Source organism: Bos indicus, chromosome 6 (assembly GCF_029378745.1).
Source record: "Bos indicus isolate NIAB-ARS_2022 breed Sahiwal x Tharparkar chromosome 6, NIAB-ARS_B.indTharparkar_mat_pri_1.0, whole genome shotgun sequence".
Classification (NCBI taxonomy): domain Eukaryota; kingdom Metazoa; phylum Chordata; class Mammalia; order Artiodactyla; family Bovidae; genus Bos; species Bos indicus.
Window position 1 is genome coordinate 65,504,505 of NC_091765.1, and position 19,947 is coordinate 65,524,451.

At 34.6% G+C, this 19,947-nt stretch overlaps 1 protein-coding gene across 2 annotated transcripts in view; it reads right to left on the reverse strand.

The window, feature by feature from the left end:
• Positions 1–321: 321 nt before the first annotated feature.
• The window catches only part of GABRA2 (gamma-aminobutyric acid type A receptor subunit alpha2), a 147,841-nt gene continuing 128,215 nt past the window's right edge, over positions 322–19,947 (reverse strand). Inside the window, exons 10-11 of one of the 2 annotated variants that reach the window (XM_019962686.2) lie at positions 14,729–14,908; positions 322–7,045 (exon numbers count right to left, since the gene is read on the reverse strand). In XM_019962686.2, coding sequence (XP_019818245.1) covers positions 6,749–7,045; positions 14,729–14,908 — 477 coding nt within the window. In that variant the 3' untranslated portion in view covers positions 322–6,748. The remainder of the gene's footprint in view (positions 7,046–14,728; positions 14,909–19,947) is intronic. The other variant, XM_019962687.2, reaches the window with a different exon arrangement.

Genomic DNA, 19,947 nt, shown 5'->3' on the forward strand with positions numbered 1-19,947 from the left:
TGCACCAGCCCCAAGCATCCAGTATCCTGCATTGAACCTGTGTTTTCCATTGCACCACTTTCAAAGTGTTAAACAGACTAATGTTAACTATTCATGATCCTTCCCCCTAAAATTTCAAAGGAGATTTGGATTTTTTCTCTCACCCTATAACCTTTTTATTTTAAAAAGAAGGTTAAGAAACTGATAACGTTAAAATCACTACTATAAAATGTTAGTGTTATATCCCAATATAAAAAGTCACATTTACAGTAAATTCAATTCTTGTAAGCAAACATGTAATGAATGATTAGAGTACAAAAAACACACAATTTTCAGATCAAATATATTTAAATTAATTTTAATAAGTACAAAAAAGATAACATTTAGCATTAATCTGCATGTGATTAATTAGGAATTTTTAAACAGCAAGCATACTGACACATTCAATAAAGGTCAAATTATTTTACATACAAAAAATAGTGACTTTTCCCAGTTACAGCAAGGTCACAAATTACAAATATTATTAGCTCTAGAATGATTTTTTTCAAACTAGAAAACCTACCATACAAGCATATTGTCACCTTAAAATCTCAGATTACTGAATGCTCAAAGTTTAGTGTTGGAACCTTGTCATGCATTCTCTATGCATGTAGTTGTATTATTAATACGTAGCAAGAGGAAAACATTCCTTTCCATTTTGTTTTTTACTTTTCTGATTTAGCAACAAATATGAAGCTTTCTTGTTTCCATGCATGTGACCTCTAATGGGAATATTTCATGAAAGGTCACAATCCTATTTGGAGCACCCTAAAACCTGAATATTTATCTGCTCAAAAGAATCTTTAAAAAATTAGATACCAATAAACTTGAAATCAAGTGTGGAGCAGGTGTCCAAGATCTACAATCAAGCACTTATCCATGGATGGTAATGTTTAATTCATGAAAATTGTAACTCAAAGTTCAGTTTCATTTAGGTCTTTCCAATCATACATTAAAGTTCTTCACATATTATGCTGGGTTTAAAACACAGCCAATGGCTTCAACTATTGTGTTGAGTATTTAAAAATAAATAATTGGGACAAATTTTTATGTCATCATTCATCCCTAAAGTAATTCTGTGTCTAACACCTGTGTTTTGCTTTCCTAATACCACTTGTTTTCACAAATCAATTTTGTTGGAGTTACACTTATTCATCCTATAATATAAGCCTACTTGGGCAGCATGTTGTGGTAAACTAAGTCTTATAAACAAAGCATAAAAAACTTTTTTTATACCAACTAAGCTAATTTAACACAGTGTCAACACCAACATTTATATGGTGTCAGATTAGACTTCTTTCTATAAATAGTAATTTGCAACAAATTGATGAAATTAATAAATAATCCTTGAAGTTCAGTGACTTTGAATGTCATAGAACCAATAATATAGCAAATAAATTTTCTCCAACCCCTAAAATAACTGTCATTTTTTTAAGAAACGAGAAAAATAAAGAGGGAAGTGCTTAGTATTTTGTGTGCTTAATCAACTTCAATCTTTTTTATACATTCTTATACCTATAGACCAAAAAAGAAAAATGTAATATATTGCCAGAAACTAAATTGCAACCAGTGTTAGGGAATAGCTTCTTTCACAAAAAATGGATTCTTAGTTGCTTTACAATTCAAAAAAGATATAGAACTAATCAATCACATATATAGATGACTTATTTGCAAATGATCAACAGACTATTAAATATAATAGAGGCCTTAACAAACTCCCATTGAGAAACTTGAAATTCAAAGATTTTTTTATCTTATCTTACAAGCACAATTGTTATATTATTTTAAATTTAATGGCTCAAAAGAGCCAACCAAAAATACATCAGAAAAACATTTACACCTTTGTAGAAAGGATATTTCTAACTATGTGGGGTTCAAGACTAAATTCCAGTGAATAAATTTGTTGGATCTATTGAAAAAAACTATTCTATTAACTAAATTAATTATCAATTTAAAAAGAGCTACATTTGGAAGTACATTCATTATAAAAGAAATTGTTTCTATTTCATAAATTTGTTTAAATTTCTCAAAAAATTCTTTTATACTTGGAAAATACACACACCCACACACACCCCTATTTCTAATCAAAGCTAAGGCCTTTTTAAAGGTTCTTTGAGAGTATTACTATAAACTGGCACCTAAACCTATTCCTTGGCATTTCCTACTGGCAATCTTAATTTATGTATTAACTTCATCATAGAGAAAATGATTTGAAGTGGAGTATATAAGTATTAAAAGAAGTTCTTTATATAAACTGGCAAAATAGAATATTTGAGCTAAATAAGGTTGAAAACTGTGATCTAAATATGTTGGATAATTAAGAACTTTTGAGAAAGTGATATAAACTTATAAGAAATAAACTTTAATTACCTTTCCAAAATGCCTTTCACATGAACTTAATCTATCTTAGTATTTTAATCATGATGCTTACCTTAATAGACTCATGATTGTTAAATATCTCTGTATATATTTATGTATGTATAACTTCTCACTTTTTTTAGGACTTAAAAAGGGAAAGTGCCTCATTAGGTTTAACTAGCAATAAAAATTTTTCAAGTGGGTTTTTCTCTTTGAATTTTTTTCCCTTTTTTTGAGATCTTAAATTCATTTTTGAATTTGATGAAAATACGAGTGTATAAATATTAATGAAAAAGATTAGTATCTTACATATAAATGCAAGATTATGGATATTAAGAGTTTTATTAAATATTGAATTTCATTTTTAAAGCATGAATTCAATAGAGAAAAATATCATTATTTGTCTTATCCATACTGTTATGAGTGATTTTTAAACAGTGTCTCTGGTCTCTAAGTATGCAAGTGTTAAAAAATAACCATACCCCTTCCCAGTTTTAATTTTATGCTTCTAGATACTTTGGATTAAGAAGAGGTAAACCCAAGGTTGCCAGAGACCTAAATTAAAAGGAAAATAAGTGCATTACAGGGTAGCAATCAATCAACTCATAATTTGAAATTCTGATTCTTTTTATAGGCAAAAAAAAAAAAAAATCTGAGAATTGCTTCAAAAATATGCAGATGGATATAGGAATGCCAGAAGACTAATAACAGGAAAACCAATATAATAAAGCTATTAATAAGGTCCCAAATTTCAAACGAGTCATAAATATTTTGGTATTTCACAGGCACTGTTTGAGTGTAATAAGTATGAAGCATTTGAAAAAAAATTTTTTTGATAGATGCTGAAGAACCATGACTTTGCAGAAGGTGGACCTGAGCTACTTCACTTATCCTCACATTAGAATGATGACAGGCCATGTCAAAGTACAATATCAACAGACTCCATACAGCTTTGGGGCCCTTTTAGGATCTATGACATCATGGCAGAGTTGAGTTCCTTCAACCAGCAATATGAAAAGAGCCATATCATGAAAACTTTATATATATGTATATATACCAAAAAAGTATAAGTGAAATGATAGCTTTTGTGCTCTTTTTAAATAAACAATGAACTATTTAAAAAAAATTGGCAATGTGGCTCTAGGGGATCACTTATCCAAACCTGAGATAAATTCGAAATAGATCCCTGAAAAGATTGCTAAACGTTAAGACTGGCACTTTAAAAATCACTGAAGTTTAAAAAAATTATTTAATGGTTTTATATTAGTTCCATTTTCTATTCAAACAAATATAAACAGAAATAGAAGAAAATAGCAAAACAGCCACCATCTTAGCACACTCGTGATCTCATAACTCATTAATCAATTCTCAGTGATAAATTAACTTATATATTATATTTGGTCTTTGATTTAAAGTCTTTTACAAGAATGAGATGCACTTTGATTTTCAACTAAATTCTGTGGACATGATATGAGTGGTATTAACACCATCCCCATGGAATGGAAAATAGTAGGAGGTAAAAAATATTTGTTGAACAAATATTAGCTTAATCAGAGCAGTAACTATACAATAATGAGATTATATCTCTATATATGTACATGTATTTATCTACATTTTGTACATACCATAATTATTTATGTCAATATACAACTGCATAAAATAATAATGATATTATAGGCCAAAGAGACCATTGTTACTTTATTTAAAATGTTTTCTGAAGTTATGAATCTTATTTTTAATAAATCCATGTCACTTTTATTTTGTGTTTTTAAAAGGATTCATGGAAGGGAGAATAATTGTAAAGATCCTTGTTCTATAATTTAAAATCCTTTACCATGGCGCATCCTCCCTCTCTCCAGCAAGACTAAAGCTTCTGCAATTTATTTAAACTTTAAAAGGCTAAGAAGTGTGTTTAAAAAAAAAAAAAAGAAAGTTAAAGAAATAATAGAAAACCCTGATCCACATGACTGGACTATCTCAACTGTCAAGATGTTATCAGGCTCAAATAAGATTTTAACAATTGAAACTAAAAATAAAAATAAAAGTAATGATAACTTTTCTGGTCAATCTACCATAAATTTTAATAAACAGGTACCATCAATGTAAGAGCAGCCTTTTGCAAAGGTATAGATGAGTTTTTTCTGTTGTCCTACAGAAACTGCTATTTACAAATATTTTTACATATGTACATATTTATAAATTTATAATGTATAGTCACACATTAAGGGGGAAAGGTAGAACTTATAAGAACAATATTTTAAAATGTTTAATAATACATACCATACAAAGCATTTTTATTGCTTGCCTTCAAGCATTGTGTACTGTCTTAGACTACTGCACCCTTCCCTAAACCACCTGGAAGAGCTATGATATATTTAAATGTGTAAGAAAATAGGATAACTTCCATTGCAGTATATGAATAAAGTGCACTTTAAAAAACTATTTAGATGACCAAAACAGTGCTTTGGAAGGGAATTAAACAAATGCATTTATTGGCTCATGTAACAAGTTTATTTTATTAAAGATTATGGATTACCTTTTGTGAGGGAATTTTTAATGTCAAGGCTGTCTTCATGGCAAATTCTGTTAATAAGATGCATTTGTGACCTTGGTATTAATACAATCATGCAAAGCACGTAACAGAATCACACTGAAACAAAAAAAAATGAAAAAAATAAAAATTATAAACGAGGCAAAGGAATAGCAGTTTTTGCTGTGATTTTGCTTGTTTCCATAAGATAACTCCTTTTATTGATTTTATGAACATACCTATTTATGCACTATACTGAAATACTGTACAAAACTGCAAGAAATGCCACTATTTGACTACTTATGTCTCTACAAAAACACCATCATAAAGGTGTATCTATTAGTAAAAGTCAACTAATAACTGCTAATGTATATGTGAGTCAAAAGGATTTTAAGTTTGCCCAAAATGTTGAGTCTGATAACATGAGACACAATAATTTCTGTAACATATTTCAGGGGCATAAAGAGTATTTTAAATTCTAAAAGGAAAATGAATTTTGCTCATTAATAATTAGTAATTATATAAAATTGAAAACTGTAGTTTCTAATTTAGCTAAATATTTGTGTACATATCCTAATTGAGCTAATGGTGGGTGTGTGTGTTTTGTTTGTGCATGTGAACTAATCCACAATCTGTTGGTGATGCTTTAAAGTTTCAGTTTAAAAATGTTCAACTCTTACCAAAACCTCTTCTCGTATACAAAGCTGCAAATTTGAGTCAGAGAAATTTAAAGTTGCAATTTACAAAAGCAGAATTTACATTAATTCTTATCTGAAAGAGCTGCTTTCAAGACAAAAAATGTGCCAATTAACTGCCCTGTTCTTTGTAATTAGTTGGCTTCTGAGTCCTGGTGAGAAGAAGCCTTAAGGCAGAATTTGCAGTAAACAGGAAAGGAGAGAATCGTATAAGTGCTCATATATACTCTGTGACACCTATGAATTCTCATTGGTGGGAGTTTTTGGCACAATTTTCTAATCCAGTATGAATGTCGCTCCACAGCAGCCAAACTGGATGTCTTTTCCAGCTTCCAGCACCAAGAAAATTTAGCTGATCAATTTCAATGCAACACATTCCTGCAAATACTAAGACCTATTTATCATCTTTTTTTTTTAATTTAAGGTAGTTTCCAATGATTAAAATAATCTGGAGGATTTCAATTATTACTTTCAAATAAACTCTGATGTGAAACATGTGATGACCATGGCATTCCACTAGTTATTAAATCCTAGGCATACCGAACATCTTGTCAGGGTGATTCATAATTATTTGAACTTGTCATGCCATAGTATGTACATGGCAATAGATACTAAACAAAGTAATTAAAAGCTGATTTCAAATCTCTAGTTTTTCTTCAGATGTGTGCTAAATTTCCAATTATATTAGCAGGGATTCTGAGCACTCGAGAAGGGAACTGATGTTGCAGATAGGAGGTTCTGTTATTTAGAGGAATTCATCTTGGAAAGACAATGTTATTTTACTCTATAGGTAACAGTAGAAAATACTCCTATGTAAGACCTAAATCAAAAGGATACATAAAGGGTGCTATAGGATCTCCATTTTCATTGCTGTTAGAATAAGAGAAAATAAGTCAGATCACCTGAAATCTACTTTAGACCAATTCCGAGGGTAAATCTTTTAAAAAGGCAATGGCTCATTGGGCATGGGGTGCCTTCTGCCATGAGTTAGCAAATGCGTGTCTCCATTAGAGGTCTATAAGCTATAATGCTATATACATACTGTACATGTTGGTTCACAAATTAGCAGTTATTAGTCAGACTGTACATGGCAAAACAAACCAAGTTTAATGTTGCTATACATCTCAAAGACAACCTGTGCCTAGAATCAAGGACTGACCCCTAATACAGGTTCTCTGTTTAAATATGTGGCCCAGTAAACTAAATTAAATGTACCAAACAAAACTGGGAAAACTATTCTAGACATTCTGTCAATTTTGCTAACGCTATTGAAGGTCTTCTTGGCTTCGGCTGGCTTGTTTTCCGGTTTCTTGTTGGGTTCTGGAGTGGTTGCGCTCTTGGAGATGGTGGAGAGAACTGGGTCTTTTGAAAGATTCGGGGCATAATTGGCAACAGCCACTGCATAAGCGTTGTTCTGTATCATCACAGAGGCTTTTTCTTTTTTCTATTGAAAAAACACAAGAATTAACAGAATGTGGATTAAGACTTCTTAATATTTTCCAAACTCCAGTTTCAAATCCTGAAGAAAAGTATTTTGATAAGCATCATCATACATTAGAAGGAAGGAATTTAGGAAAATAAATGGAGTTAATTAAGTCCTAAAACCACAAGGGTGAGGAAATCCCCAGAGTAAATCAATGGTACCATTTTCCTGGAGAACCATTTCTTGTTGTTTACATAGAACACTTAAAATACAACTTTAACAAAATGATACAACATTTTTGACTCTTATATTTACCGAAATATTCATTGAATGAATGAGTGAGTGAATAAATGAAATATAGAAATAATTTAACAAGAGGAATGATCATCTGCAGCGAATGCTCTCAAATTTTGCATTGAAAATTTAATTTCTTTAATTTCATAATAGGATATCTTCCCTTCATATCAAAATCATATAGGAATGCTTTTACTCAATGGTAGAAAATTGTATCCATATACAGATGGTAGTGTAATAAATACTAAAGACATTAAAGGAAGATGAAACACAAACATTTGGATTTCTGCCTAGCTCATCTACATCCTGTTTCTCCTTAAATTTCCCTGTCCAATTCTCACCCACTCTGGTCTGGGCCACAGTTTTCTCCTGCTAGGACCAAACAGCATTCCTTTGTGCTTTCCCAGTTGGGAGATAATTAGTCAAATTACAGCCCCCATGGGGATTTTTTAAGACTTAAAATGGATGGTGTCATTTCTGAGCTTAAGTCTCATTTAAGAGACCATCTCATGGAACTTAGAATGAAATCAACACTTCTTACCATGGTGTCTTTTTTTTATTCATTATACATCAGTCTCATAGAAATCACTTGTATTCAGAGGACCGTTTTGCTTGGTGCCTTTGGCTATGCTACCTCTGATAGTATAAAGTAAGTAATAGGGATTTACTATTTACTAGTAAGACAGGGATAAAGTAAGTAATTAAATAGTTAATCCCACTAAGGAATTGTAAGTAAAGAAAAAAGTATGAGACCCCTGCAAATTAAGGATCTTTCTAGAAAGCAGGTTGGCTTAACCACAAAACCAACCAGGCTTGCTTAGCAATAAAACCAAGCAACAGAAGCATGAGACATGCCCCCAAACAATTAAACAATTGTGGCATGAGACCCACATCCTGCCCAGTGAGCTTAATAAATTAATGATTCCTGGGACACACACTTCTCCATACACTAAAAACAAAAATATAAGGAAAGGGTAACATTATACTAAAACCTGAGATGATTTACCATTTTTAGCATGTGTTGCCACCTTTTTACTCATTTCCATTGTGCCATGACAATCCGGGCTTGACCATGTAGGGACAAGAAAACTCCCCTTCCTGACATGGAGGAGGAACTAATGATGGAAATATCATGTTTATTCAAAAAATGAAGAATAAGGTGATCTTCACCCCCTCCCCTCTCTTCCTTTGATTATAAAACTGTAGCCCACTGAGTCCCTGGGGTATGGCACCCTCTCACCTGCCCACTTTTAAGTCTCATGAACATCTTATTCTAATGAATCGCTTCTTATCTATCACCCTGCCTCTCACTGGATTCTTTCTGTACATAGACTTAAAGAACTGGAGCTCCCCAGAACATCTGAAGCGCCACCTAGTGGTTTTACTTCCTCATCCTGGAATGGCTTCTCTCCATCCCATTTTTCCCTATGATCCGTCTCCTCTCATATTATGGTCTTGGTTTAAATGTTATTTCCTCCAAAAGGATCCCTAACCACTCTATCTAAGGCCATCCTTGCTCCCCATCGATACTCTCTCAGAGCACCCAGTTTATTTCCATCATGGCATTTTTTCAAAATGAGTAAATTCTTTCTTTAATTGTGTGATTATCTGATTGACACTCTTCTTATTAGAATCTAAGGTCAATGAAAGTTGGTGCTGTATCTGTCTTTTTCACCATCACAACCTTAGCCTGATTCCTTCTATGAGGTAGGCACATAACATATAGCCAAATTAATGAAACCTGAAAATATTTACTCAATATTACATAACACTATTTAATAAAACCTGAAAAACTATGTAACTGTAGTTCTGTACTAATATAAACACACTATTAGTTACCTGAATGCAAACAAATTTGAGGTAGCAATGAATTAAGCAAAATAGTACATAGTTGACCTAGAACAATTGAACTAGAACAGAATTTATTTATTTATTTATTTTTTTAATATTTTTTCCAGCAGAGGCCGCCTGGCTCGCTGCTCCACCACTCCCACCACGCGCAGGGTGTCCCCAGAATCTAGAACAGAATTTAGAGTATCAATATTTTGAATAAGAAAGTGAAAGTCACTCAGTCGTGTCTGACTCCATGACAATACAGTCCATGGAATTCTCTAGGCCAGAATACTGGAGTGGTTAGCCTTTCCCATCTCCAGGGAATCTTCCCAACCCAGGGATGGAACCTAGGTCTCCTGCGTTGCAGGCAGATTCTTTACCAGCTGAACCAAAGGGAAGCCCAAGAATACTAGAGTGAGTAGCCTATCCCTTCTCCAAGGGATCTTCCTGACCCAAGAATTGAACTGGGGTCTCCTGCATTGCAGGAGGATTCTTTACCAACTGAGATATCAGGGAAGCCCCACATAGTGTAAATTAACAGATTTAGAGGACCAACTGACCTACAACAGAATTTCGAGTATCAATATTTTGAATAAGAATTCTCAAAATGTTCAAGTGAAATTAAAAAAGGCCCCTGAAATTTCAGGAGGATCTGTAAACAGGCCTGCATTTCCTGTTCTTCACTGTCATCTGGTTTCTCCCTCACCTCTTTCCCTTGCTGATAAGGCATTCTCCCAGACTTGCTAGGAGCATAAAAGAAAAAGGCTGAGAGATTATCATTTGTAGCTTTATGAAAGTTATAAAACAGCTTTTCCCATGTTGCATATGGGAAAGCATATACCTGCAGTAAAGATAACTAACAGCTTATGAGCACTAGGATATGTCAGGTTGAGCGTTAAGCCTAACATGTCATTGGTGACAAAATTCACTACTGGCTAAGAAACAAGTTCTATATTGTAACTCCAAGTTACACAATCAGAAATGGAAGCTAAAGAGGCTTTATGACAGGACCAGGCCTCCTGTCTGACAAGTGACTGAAAAAGTACACAAACTTAAATGTGTGTGGCTTCCAAGCCTCTGCTTTCAACAGTCTGATATGTGACTTTATCTTTGGGGAAGCTGTGTGAGCCCTGGCAGTGCTTCTTCTCAAAATATTTCAACTGGAGTTGATATCACTAGGTCAGTATTCTAAAAGACTTTAACCCATATGTCTTTAACCCATAAAGTTCTAACATATAGTGTTTATATTATTACAATTATACCTCGGTATCACTTAAAATGACATCTAATTGCAGTTATAGAGAATTTGGACCTTGGGAATGTTTTTTAAACTCTCCTTGCTTCAGCTTCTAGTTTTAAAAGAGAGATAATTATACCAAAGCCATACTGAACTGTTGTGAGGATCAAATTCACTAATGTGCATTTGAATTACATTGAAAACCATAACCATTTAGTGGAGTGGAGTGCTGGTTATGGGCTTTCCAGGTGGCTCAGTGGTAAAGATCTGCCTGCAATGCAGGAGTCTTGAGTTCGATCCCTGGGTTGGGAATATCCTCTGGAGAGGAAAATGGCAACCCATTCCACTATTTTTGCCTAGGAAATCCCAGTGGAGCCTGGTGAGCTACAGTCCATGAGACAGCAACATGACATGACTTAGCAACTCAACAACAACAAAGATGATTTTGTGGAAGAGAGATGTTCAAGTTGGGTCAGGAGTTATGGTATAGGGTTAGTCATTTATACAACAAAAACATAAAATGTAAAATATCCTTTGTTGTAAGAGGAATCTATTGGAGAAGGCAATGGCAAGCCGCTCCAGTACTCTTGCCTAGAAAATCCCATGGATGGAGGAGCCTGGTGGGCTACAGTCCACAGGGTCGCCACGAGTCGGTTGCGACTGAGCGACTTCACTTTTCACTTTAACGCAATGGAGAAGGAAATGGCAAGCCACTCCAGTGTTCTTGCCTGGAGAATCCCAGGGATGGCAGAGCCTGGTGGGCTGCTGTCTATGGGGTCACACAGAGTCAGACACAACTGAAGCGACTTAGCAGCAGCAGCAGCAGCAGCAAGAGGAATCTATAGATAGAAACTGTACTGCTGTTGCTGCTAAGTCGCTTTAGTTGTGTCCGACTCTGTGTGACCCCCTAGATGGCAGCTCACCAGGCTCCCCCGTCCCTGGGATTCCAGGCAAGAATATTGGAGTGGGTTACCATTTCCTTCTCCAATGCATGAAAGTGAAATGTGAAAGTGAAGTCGCTCAGTCATGTCAGAAACTGTACTAACTCTTACCAATACCATTCCTGCCTCCCACTTGAATTCCCTTCAGTTGTACATAAATACACAGGAGACACTAAAAATATTTAAGAAACTCTAGAGCAGAAGCATCAACAAATCAAAACAGATACTCTGACCAGTCTGAATGGACATCAGCTATAAAAACCCATACGGGCTGTCCTAGTCTATATCAGCCTAGTATCAGTTTTTTATATCTGTATGTTGATGTTCTTTATTTCATCCCAACCAGTACTGGACATTAAAATAAGCAGTGTTAAAAATCATTCTAACATATGTTCAAAACTTTTCTTATCATTCCAAAGGACAGAATTTCATCATACTTTCTCTTCACTGTTCAAAGTATAGCTCCAATTTCTGAATATCAGTATAAACTTCAGAGGTAGACTCAAGAGCTCAAAAAGATGATGGGTTTTGGCTTCAAAATGTTCCCTTGGAACTTGGAAACTTGAGTGTTTTCAAACCCAGTAGCAAGGAAAGTACAACAGCCATGAGTACTATTTCTAGCTGAAACTCAGTAGCTGGCACCTATAATTTCATACCAATTTACTGAATGAAGGTCAGGGCACCTCACAGGGCTAAACATCTATTCCTAGCCACAGCTCTGTAAAGCCTTTCTAAATCAGACTCTTACAAGATCTTGTTTTCAAGGATATAATAACTTCCCTTCACTACATTTGAAAATGATTACCACAAATCTGTCTTAAAGCAGATTGTTCCTACAGATTTAAAATTTAAAACATGGGTATAGGAAAAAAAAAAAACAACTGTTAAAATCATAGCTGACTTCTACTAATTCGTAACTTAATTCTCCATGCAAGATAAGTTGCTTCAGTCACATCCAATTCTTTGCAACACTATGGACTGTAGCCCCCAGCTCCTCTGTCCACGGGGATTCTCCAGGCAAGAATACTGGAGTGGGTTGCCATGTCCTTCAGGGAATTTCCTGACCCAGGGATCAAATCCATGCCTCTATGTCCCCTACATTGGCAGGTGTGTTCTTTACCAGTAGCACCATCTGAAGCCCAACTTAATTCTAAGATCTTCTAAAGCAGAGTACATAGATTAAGTCCACATAATATGTTCTATTACTGTTATTTGTAAGACACAGATCTGCCAGTAATAGTATCAAAGAATATCCATACTCTAGGCCATTACTAGCAGATATTACTTTGTCCTTTTCATTACTAAGTGAAAGTGAAATCCTTCAGTCATGTCCGACTCTTTGCGACCCCGTGGATGGTAGCCTGCACCAGGCTTCTCTGTCCATGGGATTTTCTAACTTCTATTTAAAAGAATCAAGTTTATAGACATCAAGCTATGAAGTCTTCTTTGAATATCAGGCAAACCTCTGATCAAGCCAGATGATCAGCATGCTAACTACTTGGGCCACGTCATTTTGACCCCACACACCAATTTTACTTTATTTGTTTCAACCCTTGACTTATGCTAAAAGCCTGAGACCCTTGAAAAGAAATAGGGCAATGAATTCTACTGTTATATGAAAATACTCACTGCCATGAGATATATTTTTAAAGCTTGTGTCCCTAGATTAAAAAGTTTTGTTTCTTTTGAGAACTAGGTGAGCCCTGATAGCTCATACTATCTAATTGCTTACAGACTAATTTTACTAATTCCATATGTCTACTCTAAGGTTCTTAGGTAAGTCACCTATACATTTTGATGAATAAGGCAAGATATGGCTGAAAATATAAGTAAAGAAAATAAAGTTAAGTCTGAAGAATAAAACCAAATGGAAGCAGGATGAGGGAAATGAAGGCAATTTGGCACTGCTCATTTCTGTTAATTTTAAGTGACTTAATTCATTTTGCCACCAATACAGGGATGATTGAATTATCTCACCAGAATTCTTACCCATTATATTTCACTAGACTTCTCCACTTATATATGCCACTTTACTTAAGACATAAAATATCCAGAAATGAAATCAGGCTACTTTCTCTCCCAACCTAATCCTGTACATCCTCCTAATCTGTGAATGATACCTGAACTGTATTTCCTAACTGGTGAATGATACCACAATTGAGCTAGCAGCTGCTAATCAAGCCACACCAGTCCCCTAGTAGGATCTGTTTTATACTGACTCAGCTCAGAATCACGTCTATTGGGGCATAATAACCTACTGAACAAGCGCCCCTTGCATATGCTTCCACACACCTCAGTGCTTGTCTCTGTAGTGGCACACAAAACTTTTTCACTTCTTTTCCTCTTTTACTTGATTATAAGCTCCTTGAAGGCAGAGATTGGGCAATGCAGAGCTTCTAGCAAGTTCCTAGCACAGATCAAGCTTAAAAAAATGTTTGCTTCATGATAAATGAATGACATCTACTGGAATGATATATATAAGTATATACAATGCATATAACCATATATTTTGTAGAGTACAATAAGTATTTATTAGGTTGACAGAAATGGATTCTAATAGTGTGTTCTACAATTATATTATCTAATTATCCCTAAAGTCCTCAATTGCACCATCTACCTCAATTGCTACATCTACCATAGATGTAGAAGAGTAGGAAATAATAAAATAAGCTCAATTGAAAAATAACACTCTGGAATTTCCACATATGTGTGGAAATTGTTTTACTTGCGGTTGAGACATATAAAAGAGAAGCAGGAAAATATGGTTATACACTAAAGCAGTAAATGACTTATTTTTATACATTATCCAGGGAAAAAAGAAAATTATGCTGCTATAGATCTGTTGATGCTGTTACTTAAGTGGAATGAGAAGGAATTATAATACATACTATTAAACTTTCTATTTTTTAAAGGATGTTTTATAAGAATCAGAATATCCTGAGGTTAAGTTCAGTCTGGGAAACTCCCAATTATAAAAATCAAACTGTCTTACACCATTGTGGCAAATCAATCTGGGTTTTCTTAGAGTATTAGATAAAATGATGCATTAGTAAATTGAGTAAACACTTTAGCTAAAATGTAGACACTTAGTACTGAAATGACCTACATATAAATGAAAATAGCAATCACCGTTTCAGAGTTGGAAAGAATCTCAGGGAGTGTCCCTTAGCATAAGGAAATAGAGCTCTCATAAATATAACACTAAATACAATAGTCTTTGGAGAAAACCCCCTGTTTCCAAAGTGGCAACTCTATGCTCTTCCTATATACAATGTTGCTTTTTTACAGTCATTGCGGCTACTAGAAAGCCCATTATTTGTAAAAAAAACAACATGCTCCCTAATTAGATAATGGTATTGTTAATTGTCTGCTAACCATCCTAAGAAAAGTGATACTTACAGAAGATTGTTTGAAGGTTATACAGTCCATCCACTTCTCTAAGTACTCTAAAGTCTTTCCTTGGATAAAATGGTGCCATAAGAAAGCTATATACTTGGACCATATTAGCTTAGCTCCTTGAAGAATTGCCTTCACTGAGTTGTAAGTTAATGTAATGCCTTCAGCTTTTATTGAAGGGGACTACAAGAAACATCAATACGAAATTAATTACTGCATTTATTGGGAAAATGCTGACATTATTGCAATAGCACCCAACTTTTTCTATATAGTGTTGGATTATTTGCTAAGTCATGTCCGACTCTTGCAACCCCATGGACTGTAGTCTGCCAGGCTCCTCAGTCCATGGGATTCTCCAGGCAAGAATACTGGAGTGGGTTGCCATTTCCTTCTCCAGGGGATCTTCCTGACCAAGGATTGAACCCTGGTCTCCTGCATTGCAGGCAGATTATTTACAACTGAGCTATAATGGAAGCCCTTTTCTAATATAAAACCCATATTATATTGTTTAAAAAAGAGAATTCAGTATAGGATTTTTTTTTTCCTGAGGAAATTTATACTTCCATTTTTTGGTTGAAGGGAAATAAGCTTCCCCCTATGGTTCATTCTCACAGCCAAGAAGCTTAGAATTTGAATCTTAGCTATTCTAGCTATGGACTGGGCTTACTGGGTAGCTCAGCTGGTAAAGAACCTGCCTGCAATGCAGGAGACCCTGATTCAATTCCTGGGTCAAGAAGTTCCCGTGAAGAAGGGATAGGCTTACCCACTCCTGTATTCTGGCCTGGAGAATCCCCATGGACAGAGGAGCCTGGCAGGCTACAGTCCATGGGGTTGCAAAGAGTGGGACACGACTGAGTGACTAAGCACAGCACACAGCACAGATATGGACTACAGTTAATATTCTGGCCCAAATGGTGGACATATTTGCAGTCTATTTTCCTTCATCCTGATTTTCTACTTCTATTTATATAATATTATAATAATTTAAGTACATACATTCTTTTGACAGACTGTCTGAAATGCTTTTGGAACAAAGAAGGATCTTAAAAAATACAAATAGATGAATAAAAACACTTAAAATGTGATGCAATGTGATTACCATGGAGTGAATCCCAAAATAATGGCACAGTTCATGTTAATTTGGATATTATGGTGCTATGTCTGTGTTTTCAGTAATTTAATATGTAGTGTATTTCCAAAGAATATGTTTTTCTTGGCCAGTGTAAAACCACTGACTCATATTTAGAAGAAAACACAGTCTTAAGAGAGTAAAGGTATATTTTAAAATTTAATTCAAAGAGCTATATGCTAAACACTATGTTAGGTATCAGCAAAGAAATAATGAATAAGAGGAGAATAAAACCATTCTCCTCTATACCATATAACTTACTGTTAGCTTTGTTTATAATAAAAGTATAATGTAATGAGGTTACATAAAAGGAATTTGTGGCAAGTACTATAAAAGCATAATGGTGGTGGCAATTACGTACAATTGGATAGGTCTTAGGGAATAAGTAGTTCATCAGTTAGGGAAGAAAGGAGAGGGCATTTTAGCAAGAGGGATCAACATATCTAATGTCATGGAGATGGGAAGAGGCATGGATAGTTGGGGATGTTTTTAATGGCTAGAGGAAGAATATGAGCATGGACTTCAGGTCTGTTCAATCCTGGATTCACCATTTATTAGATGTGTGATCTTGAGCAAGTAACTTTACTTGATGAATCTTACATTCCTCATTTTGACACAGCGATATTCCCAGGCACGTAGTGGTAAGTGCACAATAAACAGCAAAATACTTTCTTATCATTCATGACGTAAACAAATGTATCAGAAAGCTATATATTTGGGCCATATTAGCTGAGATGCTTGAAAAATTGCTTTCAGCAATTCATTAAAGAGCTAAAAAATAAATGATCATATTTCTGTTTTAGAAAGATACCAATGGAACTACTGTACAGAATGGATTAAAAGGAAACATGATTAGAGATAATGAGGAATAAACAGACTGAAAATAATGAAAGGTGGTAAGGACATGGCCTGTGGACATACACATAGGAAAATGGACATTTACAGCTGATTAGATCTCAAGGGATGCTTTCAAGTTGTCGGTATGTGAAACTAGGTTTTGCCATGAACTGAGATACATATGAAAAAATAGGCACTTAGGACATTTTATTTTTTGGTTGCTTGCTGTTTCTTTCATCTTTTAAAAGAGATATGCAAAGATTGACAAATCATGTTCATGTAGAACATGGGTGCCTGTTGGATATATGAACCTGGAAGTTAAAAGAAAGGTATAATAACTGTGGAAGGTAAGATAAAGGGGTGCGCTGTGGTTATGCTTTGGTTATGCTTACTTAATTACACCACATTTATTGAAAACGAATATGTATAGTAAGCCCTGTACAAAGGGCCAAAGATAAATGATTTATTAAAATAAATGTGGTCATTGTTACCATGAACAGTGAAGGAGCTAAGACTTAAGCATGCAATTGTAAGCTCTAATAAAGAATGAAATGCAAAAGAGCAGGATACTATACATACTTATAAAGTGATCTAATTTTTCAGGGGTCAGGGGAGCAAGTATTCAGAAATTTCCTGAGGACTGGGCTTCCCTGATAGCTCAGTTGGTAAAGAATCTGCCTGCAGTGCAGGAGACCCCAGTTTGATTCCTGAGTCAGGAAGATGCCCTGGAGAAGAGATAGGCTATCCATTCCAGTTCTCATGAGCTTCTGTTGTGGCTCAGCTGGTAAAGAATCTGCCTGCAAAGCAGGAGACCCGGGTTAGATCCCTGGGTTGGGAAGATCCCCTAGGGAAGGGAATGGCTATCCACTCCAGTATTCTGGCCTGGAGAATTCCATGGACAGTATAGTCCATGGGGCCGCAAAGAGTTGGACACGACTGAACAATTTTCACTTCACTTCACACTGGTATTTGTGCTGAGGATGAGTAGGTTTTATCTATTTAGAGATAATAAACAGTAGACAATGCATAGTGTGGCTAACATTCCTACAAATATTTTCAGTAAAATCCTTAAAACAAGAATCACATAGTAATAGCAAGAACAAAAAAATACATTTAAATGACTGTCTTTGGGGATAAACAAGAGCAAATGCTAGGTAGACTGGACATACTCCACACTTAGGGAAAGAATCTCAAAGAATAGAATGAATAGTGGCAGCTGTCAAGATTTAAGGAAGGAAGGTGATATTCTAAGCCCTGTTTTAAAGGCCTGACAGAAGAGAAAAAGTTGCTGACTTGGACCTGAAATGGAGTCTTGGAGTATAACAGTATTCAATGAGTTCAATGGGAATCCCTTAAGAAAAATGAAAAATTATCTGATTTGAAAATGTAGAGACTGGAATCCTTCAGCTACAGGACAATAAATAGAAAGATAACCTGATTACAGTGAGCTGAAAATTAAACTGAAAGGGAGAACATACACTTTACAAGCAATGCTTTCAAAAAGCTTGAATGGAAAAAGAAGAATGGGGAATCTGAGGATGGAGGAATGGGTGATAGAATCTGGAGAGAGTTTTGCTTTTGCCTTTACGGTAGATTAAGTATATTAGGCATCATCAGAAACTTACAGGAAGCAGTTGAAAAAGAGAAGATGGCTTTGAAGAAGTAAGAAAAGAAAATAATAATCGATGGTTTAGTATTGAAAAAGGAACAAGAGGAAAAGGAATCAAGAGATAAGGTAGAAGAATTAGTCTTGAGGAAGGTTCCAGAAGAATTTGGGAAGTTGAATAAATAGATACTTTCACATATGAAAAGGCATAAATATGTGAAGTTGAATTATTTGATCCTGCACTAAATTTTTAGATCGATAAAGTTTTGTTAACTAATTTCACACCTGAGGCAAAAAGTAGTGTGCAATCTTGTGCAAGATCACAGAGCAAGATAGGCTTTGTCTTCTAACAGAGGGCTCAAATGTAGCTTGAATATGAAGCAAGTGAGTTTATTTGTTTGTGAAAACTAACCTTAAAGATCATCAGACCACAATCTACATATAAACTGTATGTTAATACATATTTCTTTTTTCAAACATACAATATTAATATGAATCTCCAAGTGATTATCCTCATGAGACAAATTAATACTTGCCAGTTAACAAACCTTAAATAACTTTTTATATATGCTTTGGATTGACAGATCATTAAGTGCATTTACTCATGCTTACTAACTCCAAAAATGAGGACTTCCTCCAGCCTGGTTCAACTAAAAGGATCCCATTTTGGCCTATGGATAAAAACTTTGTATTTCAGGAAAATAACTGTTTTCCACTTAATTAAATCTAAGGAAAACTAAAACAGAGTAAATTGCACTGATTTTTTTTTTTTTTTTTTTTAAGGCAGATGTGCTAGTTTGAGGCATTCCACTATGTATCCTTTTAGTTTTAAGAACCTGGTTATTTCCAATAGGAAAAAAAAAAAAAACCTCTCAAAATGTATTTGAATCATGAAAATGGATGAGTACTCCCTGATAAATTTACCACTGTAAAGTATTAAAAGATCTTCCATGCAGGCAAAGAAGTCTTGTCATTGCTATTACACTGCCAGATTTAATAGCAAAAATCAATTTATTCTTTTATTCAACAAAACTTTCTGCAGTGCCTACTAATTGCCTGATACTGCGTTTGGCACTCCAGCTATGCAAAAGTGGTTAACAAGCAAGGAGCCTGATGTAATGTTCCCTTTAACTTAACCACTGAACTTGAAACACTTAGAACTGAAATATCAAATTTTGTTAATTGTTCTCTTGCAAATTAGGTTGGCGCATAAATGATTTCAACCAAGATTTATCTGCACTATATGTGATCTGATACGTGGATAGACTTAAATCTAGTATTTGTCTCTGTCAGATTATTGCTTTTAAAATGCATTATCAGGAATCTGTTTTTTTTTTTTTTTTGCATTTATAGGTACTTGTATTTTCCAAGTTCAGGGGTTGAGAAGGCATATTTTTTGATATGCCAAATCACAGTGTCAATTTGATTGGCACCTCAATGCATTAAAAATAAAATATCAATATATTTCTACATAGATTTACATCACAAACCACTATTTATCTTCTGTGATGTATTTGCAAAGCATTTTATCTTCAAAAAATGTTAGTATGAAAGTGCATGTGTAACTTATATAACTTAAAAGAAGTAACTGCATAGATAGCAATGAAAAAGCACTATACTATATGGGGAATGAAAACATAAATCAACAGT